General features: G+C 38.1%; 1 protein-coding gene and 1 long non-coding RNA gene across 2 annotated transcripts in view; one reads left to right on the plus strand and one right to left on the minus strand.

Moving 5' to 3' along the window:
- LOC128100641 (uncharacterized) overlaps positions 1 to 7,225 on the plus strand; it is a 61,785-nt gene extending 54,560 nt beyond the window's left edge. Inside the window, exons 2-3 of the long non-coding RNA XR_008214857.1 lie at positions 28 to 608; positions 1,581 to 7,225. This is a non-coding gene — a long non-coding RNA (uncharacterized LOC128100641). The remainder of the gene's footprint in view (positions 1 to 27; positions 609 to 1,580) is intronic.
- Positions 7,226 to 7,350: 125 nt separating this feature from the next.
- Positions 7,351 to 16,675, minus strand: part of Dph6 (diphthamine biosynthesis 6) — a 122,812-nt gene continuing 113,487 nt past the window's right edge. The window contains exons 7-9 of the mRNA XM_052723084.1: positions 13,282 to 13,376; positions 9,461 to 9,548; positions 7,351 to 7,768 (exon numbers count right to left, since the gene is read on the minus strand). Of these exons, the coding sequence (XP_052579044.1) occupies positions 7,715 to 7,768; positions 9,461 to 9,548; positions 13,282 to 13,376 (237 nt within the window). The 3' untranslated portion in view covers positions 7,351 to 7,714. The remainder of the gene's footprint in view (positions 7,769 to 9,460; positions 9,549 to 13,281; positions 13,377 to 16,675) is intronic.

Raw genomic sequence — 16,675 nt, forward strand, 5'->3', positions numbered from 1 at the left:
GGATCTTTTGCTTCTTTCCTCTCCCAGGGGGTTTTGGCTTTCTCTGGTCACTTCCTCAGGCCGCTGCCACACCATCATCTGAATCTCATTGTCATCAGATTTGGTGAGTCAATTGGGACTTCTTAAAGGGAGGAATTAGTTAAAAGAAAGTTTTTACCACATTAAAAAACAGGAAAAATATTTTATTCTTTTGGATGTTATTGAAAATGAGTTTTCTATTAATTTTCATTTTATAGTATACATTGTTAATGTACATTGTATTATGTTCTATTATACACTGTTAATATAAATGAATAGATTCTTGTGTTGATTTTATATTCTGCAAGTTTGCTTAGTCTTACAATGTGTGTGTATGTATGCATATGATTATGAACATACAAGTATGTGCATGTGGATGGAGTGAGTCAATCTTGGGTATCATTCTTTGGTACTTTTTCACCTTCTTTTTGAAACAGTATCCTGGAGCATGTCAAATAGGCTAGGCTAGATGGCAATATGAGCACAAGGGAACTGCCTGACATGATTCTCCAGGGCTGGGATTACAAGTATGTGACATCACACCTGGTCTTTTGATGTGAATCCTGGGGAACTGAACTCATGTTTATCAGGTATGCACTTTACTTACAGAGGACTTTCCCCAGCCACTGAGTATTTTCTTTTTCTTCATTTTGCAGTTCACTGATTCCCTCTGGCTTTTTCTACAGGCTCCTGGTAACCCTCTAATCCTTTCTCTACCCCACTTCTTGTACTGAAAGACCAAAATTACCATCTGCCAACATGACTAGAAAGACTGGTATTATTTTTCTCACTTTGGTTTAAAACTGGTACCATAACCAGCTTAGGATTTGAGGATCACATTCACTTTCTCAAATAATCATCATGTGTTTGGGCACTAAGGCAAATTCTCCACCATCACATCTCAAATATTGGATTTATTTGCCTGGTTTACTTCAAAGGATACAAGGTCCCTGAAGTTAATAATTGTTGGCTGTTTAATTTACTATTGTAATTCCAGTGCTTAAATAGTGGTAGAGATGGTCCAGGAACATGTGTGTGTGTGTGTGTGTGTGTGTGTGTGTGTGTGTGTGTGTGTGTGTGTGTTCAAGGCCAGCCTGGTCTACAAAGCAAGTTCCAGGACAGCCAGGGCTACCCTGTCTCAAATACCCCAAACCAACCAACAAAACATAAAATACCCCAATTTCTTAAAATAACAACAAAATAACATGTAACAGAATAACCAGAGTAAAAAGGGGTTGGGGCTGGGCGGTGGTGGCGCAAGCCTTTAATCCCAGCACTTGGGAGGCAGAGGCAGGCGGATCTTTGTGAGTTCGAGGCCAGCCTGGTCTAGAGAGCGAGATCCAGGAAAGGCACAAAGCTGCACAGAGAAACCCTGTCTCGAAAAACCTAAAAAAAAAAAAAAAAAAAAAGGGGGGGTTGGGGAGAAAGCAGAGAAGGAAAACAACTTTCATATATTTGTTATTTCCTTTCCCTAGTTGATAAGCCTTCCTTATATCCAGGGCACAAAAAGTTTATCAATTGTCTAGATTTCCTAACTCTGGTGTTTTATGGTTACTGACTAGGAACACACACGAGGGAAGCCGCTCTAAGCCCGGGTGATTTCATTGCCTGAGTGATCTACTTCACAAGTAAGTTGGTTCAATCAGTTTTATAGGTTTGTGTTTTAAGGACTCTAAGTACCATGCTCAATGGATACCTTGCTATTTAGCTGGAAGAAAGTGAGATGGAGTAAGGAAGTGGTGCTAAGCCAGAAGCTGGTGAGGGCATCTTCACCTTGTCTGTAAGGAAATATACTCGAGAGGTCATGGACAACTGTGACTGTGTCCCTCTGTGAAAGGGATCGTTTCCTAAATCTTTCCCCTTTTCTAAAATCTTCATCATCTTTTATATGTAAGTTTCTCCCCATAGGTGTCTCCTTAGACTTTACTTCAAAGTCAATGAAATTTCAGGCTCCAGTGGGAACTGTTTTCACTTGAGGTCTAGTTAAAGTTGAAAGGGGCTCTTCTGTGTCTTTTTTGACTGAGACAACTAAAATTTACAGAATAGTATGAAATATGTATTAAGAAGTAGAATACACTATACTGCTTTGCTTCCAAGTAACTTTCTTAATTATTTTTAAATTAAAAATAAGCCTTTATAATAAGTAATGAATTAATCTGCTTCCATCTTCCTGAACAATACAGTGTAAATCTGGGGCTGCGATACTTGGGGTATTATCTTCATTCATACATGCACCTATAACTCTTTATCCCCATTCCTATTTAAGAAAAACAGGTCTAGAACTTAAACATTGCTCTTCACTTTGAAACAACAGCATATCATGGCCATGTTAAGTTCAGACTGGCTAACCTAGTAATGACTGCCACTGTAAAAAGCAATGTGTGTAATGATTACAGAAAGTAATTGCACCACAATATTAAATTAGAATTATTTTGCAATTTGACTGTATTTTATAGTGATTGTCATATAGCCAGAATAATTTTGCAAAGCAAAGTACTGATAGAGGTACGTTAAAGAGAAAAATTAACACAGGTGGTGTAGTGTTACAATGCTTCTGAGATATTGATGATATCATTGAAATAATGCCAAACATTAATATGAAAAAAGCAAAGCCAGACTGAGAATGATAATGTCTTGAAAAGCTACAAGATGTTGGAATAGCAGCTCTTATAATTACATAAACCACAATTTGTTCCCATGAGATCTTTTCAAAAAAAAAAAAGGTAAGCATTAAATGACAACATATACATTAGTACTAAAAGGCTATTTTACAGGAAGCAAAAAAAAAAAAAAAAAGGATGAACTGGTCTTGGGAGAAAGTAATGAAATTGAGACTAAATTTCTGTGACCATTTAAAATTCCTTTACATTTAAAGTGTATTCGTGTTTTCCCTGCATTCATGTCTGTGCACGAGGTGTGTGCATGATACCAGTGGAGGCCAAAAGAGGGCATTGGATCCCCTGGAACTGAAGTTCAGAGGGTTGTGAGCTGCCATGTGAGTACTGGTAATTGAACCCAGGTCTTCTGGAAGAGGAGTGCTCTTCACTGCTAAGCCACCTCTTTTTGTTTAAAGTATGATATTTTTCCCAAAAATCAGTTTGAATACTGTTTCCCACAGAGTTGATGGTCTTGAGACAATTATGTGAGATGGTTGTCTGAACAGTTACAAGTAAAAGCCTTGACTCTGTTAAATTTTAGGCATTTTGATATAATCTTTTAGTTGATTTATGTAAAGTTTTGTACTTTTCATTTACTAAACCTTGTCATTGTATGATGTATGGTACATTTTAGCATCAAAGTTGCCCTAAGCAATAAAGCCAGGGACTTTAATACTGATTTCCCAAATTTTAGCCCAGCTCTTCCCATTATTTAGTTTTGTTGTTTGGGATCTCATGTCTAATTTATATCATCTTAATATTTAAATCCATAACTTATGATATAACAAAATGAAATTCAAGTAAGTAAGTTGTCATTTTATATTATAAGGTGTCTAAATATCATCTTTAAAATGTTCACTACAATCTCTATATTTTGTATTTGCACTACAGCTTTCTTAGACATTTTTGTCTAATAATAAGAGAGGAAAGTGATATAAACTTGTATATGATAGGTAATTGAAAGATCTATAAAACTCTTAATGAAGAAAAATGAGGTTTGAAAATGACAGTTCATTTTAAAAGTTATTTTTTTAAGTTCTATCTGGTACTTTCAGATCTAATAGCTGATTCAGATGACAAGAGGATGAAAAGGACCAGTCCACAAGAAATTTGTAAAACAGTAGAAATGATTAGTGCTTAAAACATCTGAATAAAGTTGCCACAGGAAGAGAAAAAAGCATTGGAGCAATTTAACTTGTGTGGTTAAATGTAAGTATCTGAATTCAATATTGCTCTATGGGTAGAACGGAACAGTTTTAAAAAAAAGAAGAAGAATGCAAAGTGTTAGGATTCTGCTGTGCTCCAGCTGCATGACTGCACATGCGCAGTTCAGGAGCTAGACAAGGGGTCTTGTGTCTTATGTCATCAGTGTGCACTGGTGATTACATACACGTGGTGTGGTCATGCAATCTGTGCACATGTGGCATAACTCTGTAAGCCCACCGGAGCCTTAAAGAGCCATGACTCAGACACCACCCTCTCTCTCTGTTCTGTTCCCTCTTCTCCCCACCATCCCTCTCTCTGCACGTGCTCCTTCCCCAGGCCTGGTTCTCTTCCTCCTAATAAAGCTCTGATACTGATACTAGGTTCTGTCATGACCGTGACCTTTCCACAAAGTACCCAACGCTGGTAACCAGCATCGCTTATCATTCTTACATAAAGTGTTTAAGGCAGATGAAGAAAGGTCAAGGAAGGTTATGGCAAAACAAGGGAGTATCAAATGGTTCTGTCTGACTAAGCAAGGATGCTCACAGGGAGCCCTGAGACCAAGACTGATGAAAGACCTTACAACATTATGACACATGGCTTCCAGTTCATAGATGATGATCTCCTTAATGTAGAAAACAAGTACAACCATGGGAAGCAAACAGTACAAAGCAGTGGTTTTCAACCTGTGGGTTGCAACTCCTTTGGGGTTGAAGGACCCTTTAAGAAGGGCCACCTAAGACTTCGAAAAACACAGATATTTATGTTATGATTCATAACAGTAGCAAAATTAGTTATGAAGTAGTTATAAAAATACTTTATCATGGGGGGGGTCACCACAACATGAGAAACTGTATTAAAGGGTCACAGCATTAGGAAGGTGGAGAACCACTGCTACAGGGGAAAGCAACATGACAGTGAAATTCATATGAAGAGTCAAAGAGCAAGGGGCAACTCAAAAGAGGCTGGGGAAGACACAGCTATAAAAGGGAGACGGACAGGAAGTGCAATATAAAGGAGCTCTTTGCTCTTTACTGCGGATGTATGGGACTAGCTGACAGAGTTCCAGATTATATGTCCTGGAATTGTAAGCCAAATAATCCTTCCCCAGTACGTTGCTTTTTGTCAGGATATTTACCATGGCAATGGAAATAAACATAGAATATTCACAATCAAGTCATTGTGCTTTTTGATAATTATACAAACAAACTGAATACTTGCATTTACACAAAACTTGAACATGAATGTTGATAGCAGTTTTATTTATAGCCACCAAAAAGTAGAAACAGCCCCAACAAGACATGAGGGAATCCAAATGCATATTAAATATAAGCGAAGGGTTGCTACCACATGCTATCTGGAAAATGTGAAACTAGAGAGTATAAAGATCAGTAGTTGTCAGGATCTAAATCTGATGAAAGATGAAGAGGTGGAGCATACAGGATTTTGTTTTGTTTTTCGAGACAGGGTTTCTCCGTGTAGCTTTGCGCCTTTCCTGGAACTCACTTGGTAGCCCAGGTTGGCCTCGAATTCACAGAGATTCACCTGGCTCTGCCTCCTGAGTGCTGGGATTAAAGGCGTGCGCCACCACCGCGAGCTTGCATACAGGATTTTTATGACAGAAAAACTATTGTGTTATAGGACCATAATTATGGATATACATCATTGGACATTTGCTAAATGTCATGGAATATAAAATTGTGAGCCTTTATGTCAACTATGATCCTTTTCTTTGTCTTTGAGACAAGGTAACCCAGGCCTCACATTCATACCATTTCTCCTGCCACAACCTCTCAAGTTCTGGAATTACAGGAGGGAGCCACCTCTCCTAGTTAACTATGGACCTTTGATGATAAGGATCTATCAAAGTAGGTTTATCACTTACAACAAAAATACCTGTCTTGTGTAGGATGTAGATATGAGGCAGGTTGTGTTCCTATGGGGCAGAAAATATACATGGGTACTCTGCTTTTCCATTCAGTTTTGCAGTGAATATACAATTATTCTAGAAAAATAGTCTATTTTTTCAAAAAATGCATAAGGTAAACAAAAGTAATATTTAAATTTTTTTAAAAGAATCAATCATAACTTGCTCTGTAGGCTAGGCTGGCTTCAGACTCAGAGATCTGCCAGCCTCTGCCTTCTGAGTACTGGGATTAAAGGTGTGTACCACTACTCCGGGATCTAAGCTTTTCTTTTATTCCTTTTCACAAGTTAGAAAATTAACTAGGTGTGATCTTGCCCTGAGGTCTCCACTCCCTTTATTCCCTTTCTTAATCTGTTCATCTCCTTGAACACAGGACTTAGTTGGTGTTCATTTTCTCCCCAAATATTTTCCCTTGCTCTGCTTGCTCCTTTTCATTATATATCTTCATTAGAGTTAACACTAGTAACCACACAGCAGAGTCTATACTAGGCTGTTTTGAGATTTCCTCTGCCAAGGGGATTAATTCAAAACTCTTCATTTTAGCCTTGGGCAAACCTTTTAGACAAAGGCAAAAAGCAGCCCCATTCTTCACCAAAATATCACAAGAGTGATTGCTACGCCAAATATTAATATTCTTCTTCTCTGAAACTTCTTGATCCAGGCACCCACAGTTCATCAAATCACATTCAGCACCACACACAAAAAAATCAATAATAAAATAACCAGCCATTTAGGATATTCTTTCTCATTATCCATTAATGTTGAAAGTTTGAATAATGATTATATTAAAAATTTTAAAAATGTAAATCACGTGGTGACACTTGATTATAGTAAGCTTGACTACCTAGATAGAGTCTTCTTTTCTGATGCCTCTTCTCCATGAGATGGGGTATGAAAGAAAGGAAGGAAACAACTGTAAAAAGATATGTCAGAAAGAGAGAGCTGGGTGATACAGATGGGTAACAAAGAGGCATGCCACAAAAAGGTCATGAGACTTGTTACCAAAAAAGAAAGCCAAGAAGAGGGAGAAAGACTGTAAGAGCCAGAGGATCAGGGAGTTTGCTTCTGCCAGAATCTCAGAAGCTGCACCCATGAAGTTTTACTAACATGGCTGCCTAAACATGAGCTCAACAATGAGGACACCAACAGACATGCTGAAGTGGACAAGAGAGCTCACAGGCCTCAACCCTGCACAAAGAACTCCAGGCAACCAAGGAATGTGGAGAGCAGAAGAAACTGTCTTCCCCAGGGAAGAGAACACCAATTGGTATCCAATACCAAATGGCCAGCCCTGAAAATATACACACAGGCAACGTTATACAGATTGAGCAGGTTGTATTTATGTATTGAGGAAAGTGTTTGGTGTGTGAGTGTGTGTGTAGATGGAGGTAGGGAGGGAGGGAGGGAGAGGGAGAGGGAGGGGGAGGGGGAGGGGGAGGGAGAGAGAGAGGGAGAGGGAGAGGGAGGAGAGGGAGAGGGAGAGGGGAGAGGGAGGAGAGGGAGAGGGAGAGGAGAGAGGGAGGAGAGAAAGAGAGAGAGAGAGAGAGAGAGAGAGAGAGAGAGAGAGAGAGAGAGAGAGAGGCAGAGACAGAAAGAAACAGAGACATAGAAAGAGTGAGGTATGTAAAAACAGTAATTAAAAAAAAAAGGCCATAAATTTCAAAGTGAGAAAGGAGGGATATAGTGTAGGGCTTAGAGGAAGAGGGGGAGATGATGTAATTATATTATAATCTCAAAAAATAAAAGAAATTATTTTTTTTAAAAGGAAAGAAAGTTGAGAAAATTGGCAATATTAAGAGTTCACTGAAATTCTTTCAATTAATCAATGGTCCCATTATATTTTTTGAAGAAGTATAAAAACTTAATGAGGAAAGTTGGTCATAATTTTTAAAATGCAGCATAAATTTCAAGAATTGTGTATATAATTAATTGTTTCATCATTCCCAGGTACTGCAGACACCTACAAGGAAACAAGAGAAGGAAAATGTGACATATTTATTAACGTCAGTAATATCACATCTCAAAGAAACCATGGTAGTCTACAGTGGACTAATGGCCTGTGAAGACAATGAAACACCAAGAGAACCCTAGTGAGCTACAAGGTGAAGCTAAGCTGAGAAGGGAGGAATGCTCACGGAGGAGTTCCATGTTTTAGATTCTTAGCTGTGCTCATGGCAGCACAAGTAGAAAAGGGCTAAAGTACAGGCTCTTTTGTTGAATCTGGAAGGTGTGTGGACGGAAAAATTGAAGGGTTTAAACTTTCCCACTTTTACAATAGAATTTAGGTTTCCATACTCTGAGGGGGAAGAACAGGTTTCTCTGCCAACAAAGGGCCATTAATCAACAACACCCTTACATTCAGGGATGAGGGAGAGAGTGCAAGGCCTGAGTCAGCCCTACAATGTCTCAAGGACAAATCCTGCAAATCCCTACCTCCTTCTGAGTCATTTCTGGACTTGCCCAAGTTTGCTCAAGTATGTCCAAAAATGGTAAAACTGAGCCTCAGCCAATTAAAAATATACTATTGTAACTGCTACTTGCTTGATCAATTATGTTTGAGATGACCTGTACGCTCCTCTTAGGGTCGTGGCCATTTTGTACCAGTGTTCGACCCTGCATGCTGGTAAAAAAAAAAAAAAAAAAAAAAGCTCTTTGTTTTTGCATACTATTTAAGTCTGGGGTCTTCCTTCAGCATTTTCTCAGACCCTTACATAATGCCACCCTTTGATGTTACCGATTTTTGATAACAGGTCACCAATGTTTACTTTCAGCCCAGTCCAATGATCTATAGGTATCCAATCTTGTTTATCATTAATTCTTTTGGGAGATTGACATGCATAATTATTACGTGTGTGTGTGTGTATGTGTGTGTGTGTGTGTGTGTGTGTGTGTGTGTGTGTGTGTGTGTGTGTGTGTGAGTGATAATGAGGCTTTCACGGTAAATCTTTCACTTTCAATTGCTGTGTCATCTTGCTGGCCCTAGTAAGTACTCTTTTCTTACTGACTCATCCTGAGATTTGGGGACCACTGTTTTCATTCTCCTTTTAGAGATGCTGCCTTAATCAGAAAACATCACTATGATTCCCTGTCACACACAGATAGCTATGAGTGTGCCGCAGGAAGTGGGCAAGAAGACAAGACACAAGACCTTTTCCTATTATTTGTATTTTCTATCCTTACTCTCTTTTTCCTTACATAACTTCACTGAAAACAGAGGGTAACCAACCTCTCTAGGTCTTTCATACAAACACCTAATACAGATCTTCACTTACCCCCAAAGACAGACTGAGCAGGCATCTGCTCCATCCTGATCACCAATGTACTGAAAATAAAACTCTTTGCTTTATTGTATTGCATTTTGTTTAATTTTCCATCTTTTTGTCATTTCTTTCATTTATAGCTTCTGGAAACCTTTTCTTTCCTTTTTACCCACCTTGAAACCCCTGTATATTGTCTTCTTAGTATCTATCATTCTTCTTTCAATTAGCCTTCAATCTCTTCAAAATGTAAAGCCTTTTGTGTTACACAACATCCTCAAAACTCTAAGTATTTGTAAAATATTAGTTGTTGACTGAATAAATCTATTTCTCTGCTCCATTGCCTACTGTTAGAGGATCACACAACAGAACTTATACCTCTGACAGTTACTTACCTTTTCTTCCAGGTGCAACTCTGAAAGTCGCAGATAAGCCACAGGTGCAAATGCATCAGCAGAGTGTATGACTACTTCGGAGGAGTCCCTGCAACACAGAGAAATGAATGTACTTACCAAATCTATACCGTGTGGTTAATTACCCCTGCTGCCGAGAGAAGAGACCTGAAATCCTCCCAAACTAAGAGACACCGACACTTTTCCTATGTAAAGGGACCCACAGTTCACACTCCAAGTTTCTGTAAATCCCTGAATGATTGGAGACCTTGGCTGTTCAACTACACTTCACAAATGTGCTTGGCATGAGCTAAACATTAAACGCCATTGCTTGGTCTTCAGTGCGCCTTTATTTTTAAGACTCAGTGCTTCCTACACAGTCTAAGTCATCCCTCACAAAAGCAAGCTGCTGTGGTGGGAGGTTCTGGCTGAATTCTTCGTACTGTAGGATCACTACTATCAACACTGGTTGTTTGACAGGATAATCACCAAATACAGGTAACATGGTATGAACTGCTTGCTGCCACCATATGGGTAACATGTAGATTTACTCAAGTTTTAATAAATATGCCCTATAAAGAACTTATAAATAACCAAGGTTATCTGTGACATATAACTACTAGTGATTTTTGATGTTTATTAAGACATCAACAATGTATTGCATTTCAACTAAAAATGTAAAAATAAAATTCCTCATATCTCTTTTAATTTCTCATGAATTACCTTCATTGGGTATATTAATATTAGTACCAGGCCACTGCAAGATTGGAAAGCTCATCTTTAACTCTTTTTTTTAAAAGACTCATTTATTTTTATTTTGTGTGTATGAGTGTTTAGTCTGCATATATATACCATGTGCATGCCTGGTACCCATAGAGCCTACAAAAAGGCATTGGATCCCCTATAACTGGAGGTAAAGATGGTTCTGAATTACCATGCAGGCTTTAGAAATCAAACCTGGGTCCTCTGATAGAGCAGCAAATGCTCTTAACTGCTGGACCATCTCTCTAGCCCAGTTATTTTGACTCTAAATTTTTTAAAATTCAAATTATTTTTGTGCTTTTACTTGATTTTAAAATTTGTGTAATCTTTTGCATGTGATTGCAATGCCTGTGGAGGTCTGGAGTTACAGGCAGCTGTAAGATGTTAGTAGTGGGGACTGAATTTGGGTCCTCTGTAAGAGCAGTACATGCTCTTAACAGCTGAACTGAGCCATCTCTCCAGACTCTTCAACTCTTTGCAAGTAGCTTAAAACATATTTGAATAAAGTATTTCTAATTAGAAAGTTATGTAGTGTCAATAGAAAGAACCACAAAATACTTGCGTCCACAATACTAAATTTTCACAAGAAATGTTTGTTTCACTTGCAAAATGTAAAAATATTAAAACTGTATATATGATTAAAAACTCAATATATATTCATGAATCTTTACTATCAAATATGAATCTTGCATATTTGCATAAAACAACATTAAAAAGACAATATTGGAAGACAAGTAACTTATACAAATTGACCCTTTAAAGAATCAGATTTTTGATGAAAAGGCATAACTATCTTTCATAGATTCCATCAATACAAAGGTGCTTCCAGATAAAATGGGACGGAGAGACAGCAGAGAAGGACAAAGTACACAGGAAGAAGGGTTATTCTGACGTCTCCACACATGCTGTACATGCTTGTCTACCCTCTCTACATCTCTCTGTCTCGCACATATACATATATATACAGAGAGAGAGAGAGAGAGAGAGAGAGAGAGAGAGAGAGACAGAGACAGAGACAGAGAGAGAGACACAGAGAGAGATCGCGAGCACAAGTGACTGAGAGAGACAGACACACAGACAGACAGAAATAGACACACAGACACACAGACACAGACAGACACACAGACAGACAGAGACAGACACACAGACACACAGAGACACACAGACAGATACACTGAAAAACAGGAGGGAAACTTGTCAGGAAGAAGGGTCCAGTTGAATAGACCTTCTCTGATACCTTTCCTCAATGGCAGGACTAAGATCCTTTGTGTCATCATTTGCATCAGGCTTGAGTTTCTAGAGCTACAAAATGAAGCTGTTGAACTGTTTTACTGTTGAAGCACCAGGATGCTGAGATCTTTTCATGACAAACTGAAAAGCAGTACTTCCTACAATGAGGTTTTTTTTTTTTTTTTTTTTTTTTTTTGGTTTTTCGAGACAGGGTTTCTCTGTGTAGCTTTGCGCCCTTCCTGGGACTCACTTGGTAGCCCAGGCTGGCCTCGAACTCACAGAGATCCGCCTGGCTCTGCCTCCCGAGTGTTGGGATTAAAGGTGTGCGCCACCACCGCCCGGCTACAATGAGGTTTTATGAAGACCTCTGGATGCTCAGAGTCATCCATCTGTCGGATGGGCAGGTGGAGTATCATTACTTTTTATTTTTTGCTTGTTGTTCTTCCCTCTTGTGCTTAATCTTGTGTTAATAAGTAAACATATCCCTAGTTTTTCAATTACCCTCTAAGTTTACCCAAATATGTAATTTTTTCTTTAATAGTAAACAGCACTGTTTCATGGAAGTACATTTCCTGTATACAAAATCCTTTTGTGATCAGCATGGCTTTAAAAAAATTTCTCCCATCTGCAGACTTCTGGGTAATAACTTTCCTATCTTCTATCACAGTTAATGCACAGATATGCTTTCACTTCAAGCTTATAAAGGTAGAAGCTACAGGCATTAATAGTAACCAGCAGAATTTGATGGAAAGAACAGGCACTCAATAAATTAGTGACATGTTAATTATTAATGCAAAAGAAGTTAAGAGAATATGAAAGCAAGAGTAACAAATACTGGATGTGGGGGATGAAGCAGTTTTGGTTTTAAAGTCCCAGATTATCCCCTTACCCATTATCAATTGTTCAAAAAATTCAAGTCTTTTTTGTTTGTTTGTTTGTTTTTCAGAGACAGGGTTTCTCTGTGTAGCTTTGGGTGTCCTGGAACTCACTCTGTAGCCCAGTCTGTCCTCAAACTCATAGAGATTCGCCTGCTTCTGCCTCCTGTTCTGGGATTAAAGGCGTGTGCTACCACAGTCCAGCTTAATGTTGAAAAGTATAAAAGCTGTTCATTCAATTAAGCATCATTTTGACAATCTTTTTCAAGAAGCATGAACTTAGGAGAAACAAAACAAAAGAAAACAAAACAACAGAAGAAATGCTCTTCCTGGAGACAGGAAGTGTGGCATAATGCAGAACACAGCTAATAAAGTGATGAACTAGATGAAGTTCCCATTTTTCCATTATACTAATTTTTACAATTTATGGCAGAGGTACCACACTACTCACTATAAACTGAATCTGCTTCAAAAAAAAGTTTATATGTAAAAATACACCCCCACCCCCAATAACTGAAGAGAAATGTCTAGTCTCATCATTCTAACTTGTTAAAGCCAAGAAAGAGGAAAAAGAGGATAGAGTTAATGGAACCTACAGGCTACTGATGTGGCAGTTTATCAAACGTAGCTATAATGAAAGATAAATAATACAGGCAATTCACACTTCAGGAAAGGATAAAAGTGTCAGTGTGTAGGCACCAGTTTTACTGCAGGCCGTAATCAGCAAGTAAACGAAAGTGCAATGTCTAAAAAGTTTACAGCCTTCTATGAAGGCCTCGTCTTGTCAGGTATTGATTTAAGTATTCACACGACTTCCTTGGGATTAAACAAATTGAGTGTTTGTGAACTTAAGGGACATGTTCTATTTCTTCCAACCAAAGCTGCCTCAAGCTAAATGCTGAGTTGCTTCTATCACTTAAATTTAAGAAAAAGAAAGACACTGAAATGGTATCTTACACAACGATTTTCTTCTTAAATAGAGGGCAATCCAAAGTGAATGTTTCATATTCGCCACCTTCCCCACATACATGGACACCATACTTCTTAGAAAGCTGAGAATCAGGAAAAACCAAGAAAAAGAAACATTAAAATGGTACCTTCAAAATACTCACTTAGCAGGCTATCCTCTCCTGAAAATTGATGCAGGATACTGATTCTAAAATATATTGTAGGCTACACAAAATTACCTTTGCTTAAGACATGTGTCTAAAGTGGTCATTTGAAAAATGTTTCCATAAAGCACCACAATAATCTCAAACTCTTGTTAAAAGGTTACAGGGAATCAGAATTTTTATTTAAAATGAATAAAACTTAAAGATAAGATAAATTTTAGCATTGATGCTTGCTTTAGATTCAAAGGCAGGTAAGTTACTATGAGAACAGACAAGGCCTAACCATACACCTCCTACCCTTTAATGTGGAAGGGCAAAAATGTTGTTATTAGACAATTTATCAGACAAAGGAACTTAAAGCCTTTTCTTAGGCCTATAAACAAAAAGAAATCACATACATTATGCTAGAGGCTGTTATTTTAAGGAATATTACAGGATACTAAAAACCAGTTAACTTCCAAAGTTGTAGAAAGTCTTTAAAAGGTTATAAGTCTTAATAAGGTTCAGTTTACAAAGTTATCTAATAAAATCTGAAATTAAAAAAGCAAGCAACTGAAAACAAACAAAACAAAAAACTTCAAAACCATAAACAAAACCCTCTGTATTATTTGTTTTAACTATAAGCCATTATGTGATGAATTTGATACTGAGAGTGAAAACTCTGTGGCTGATTACACCATGGGCATCCGTGTTGATGTCACTTGCACAAGCTGTCATTGATACTGATCTTTCAGATTCTCTGTGTCAGTTTTATCATCACAAGTCCATGGCTCCATGATTCAGAATGCCATAGCTTTTCACACTCATAGGTGCCACAAGTCCAAATCTTTTCAGCTCAGAGGAGGGATTCCTTTTTCTTACTGCCAATGATGTGGCTGCTTCCTAAGGCTTCAGCTTTCCTTGGTAGTTACAAGCTTATTTGAGAATTTTGTAGTTGTGCTACTATTTTGACTACGTGGCTTCAGTGTGCATCTATGAGCATTCTACTCCTCACATTGAGTGATGTGAATGATACTGTGTGGTTGGTAGTTTGAATATAACTGGCCCCCATAATCTCATAGGGAGTGGCACTATTAGGAAGTGTGGCCTTGTTGGAGGAAATATGTCACTAAGTGGGTGGGCTTTGAGGTTTCCTATGCTCAGGATACTGCCCAGTGTCTCAATTGACTACCTGGTTGTGCAAGATGTAGGACTCTCAGCTATTTCTCCAGCACCATGTCTGCCTGTACTCTGCCATGCTCGCTGTCATGATGATAATGGATGGAACCTCTGAAACTGTATCCAACAGTGATCCACCCTGTTGTTGGTTGCTTTTTCTCTTTTGGGGGAACCACCCAGCACCCAAATAAGTCACACACAGAAGTTTATTCTTAATTATGAATGCCAGGCCTTAGCTTGGCTTAGTTTCTTGTCAGCTTTTCTTAACTTATCCCCTCTACCTTTTGCCTCTGGGTTTTTCCCATTCTCTTACTTCTGTAAATCCTACTCTTACTCCATGGCTTGCTGTGTAGCTAGGTGGCTGGCTTCTGGAGTCCTCCTCCTTCTCTGGCTGCTCGCTCTTCCCAGATTTCTCCCTCTATATATTCTGTCTGCCTGCCAGCCCCGCCTATCCTTTCTCCTGCCTTGCTATTGGCTACTTCTTTATTAGACCATCAGGTGTTTTACATAGGCACAGTAACATAACTTCACAAAGTTAAACAAATGCAACATAAACAAAAGTAACACAACTTAAAATATTCTACTACACCACCCAAATAAATGTTTCCTTTATAAGAGTTGCCATGGTCATGGTGTCTCTTCACAGCAATAAAAACCCTAAGTAAGACAGACTGTAAAGACAAACAGCAGGAAGAGTGTGGGAAGAAGAACTGGATGGTGTTTTCTATAAGGGCTCCAAGGGGCAAGATAGATAAACTTTTGCCTGGGTTATAAAGCAGAGGCTCTGCAAGGCCAAATTATGAGAGGTGGTCCCTATGGGACCAAATAATAGGACACAACTGCTTTGTCTTACTAAACTAAATTAAATTAATATCTTTTCTACAATAAAAACCACACAGCAATAATAATGAGATATGGATTTCAGGGTATTTATTTGTTCTGCACTTGGTGTTCTACTGACTTTCCAACTTCTCATCATGGACCTTCTAATTTCACCTTTATGACTCATGGCCGGTCTCTGTGGAGAGTATATACGATCAATGCTTAGCTTTTCTTTACTGGTAAATGTCTCATTGAAATGATCTATTGCTTTGTAATACAAAGAATAACTGGAGTGTTAAAGTCTGTGTGGCTGCTACACCCTATAGAAGTGGTTCTGTTAGTTCCCTGTAAAGTAAAATAAGCTGCTATGTTAATTCAACATTTGCTTTTAAGAGGTACACAAGGGCATCTGAGCTTGCCCTGCAATAGCCTTCACTTACACAAAATATTATTAATATTCATTTATCCTATCAATCATCTCTTCAACAAATATTTATTGAGCAGCCTTGAGAGATGAAAAAGATAAAAAACAAGACAATGTCTTCAGTTCTTGAAATTCACCAAATATAATGCATTCACGTTGTAGTACCACAAAATAATGATTCAACAGTGATGTTGCATATATTAACCAATATTTAGAACTTCCTTTCCTCCTCTATTATTAATTTACTGGTATGGAAATATAGGTTCCCAGTTAAGAAATATGGATAAAAGTCCCAATGGTCTCTAAGACTGACAAGTGAATAAGGAGTCTTACTGAATCTTGGTATTTCTGTTGTTTCTCTAAGCTCATGCTATAACATAAGTGAGTCACAAACGTCAGCTGCAAGGTTCTTGATAACATGGTAGTATCTTCTTCAGAGGTGAAAGCTAATCATATCTACTTTGTTCAGTGAATTTGCACACTACTAAAACATAAGACTCTTGTAGTATAAAAGCAAGAAATATGCATGGTATAGAAAATGTCACTTTCTGTAAGTTTTCATAAGTTTAGGATCCAAAAGTATACATTCTAGAGAAATATTCATGCAGCATACCTTTGAATTTATTTTTCTAAGACCTGTAAATCATGTTCATACTGTTCACAGTAAGCAGCAACAGTCCTCATACATCGCAGTTCTGGGTCTGGCTGTATCTTAAAACTGGGATCATCATATGCTCTACTTAATTATTCCTTAATAAGATTCTGTCAGCTTATTGTAAGAAAAACACCAAATGATTTTTTTCTTTAGTTTAGCTTCATGCTGAAACTTTGCTAT

Source organism: Peromyscus californicus, unplaced genomic scaffold, assembly GCF_007827085.1.
Source record: "Peromyscus californicus insignis strain IS unplaced genomic scaffold, ASM782708v3 Scaffold_7__1_contigs__length_154581171, whole genome shotgun sequence".
Classification (NCBI taxonomy): Eukaryota; Metazoa; Chordata; class Mammalia; order Rodentia; family Cricetidae; genus Peromyscus; species Peromyscus californicus.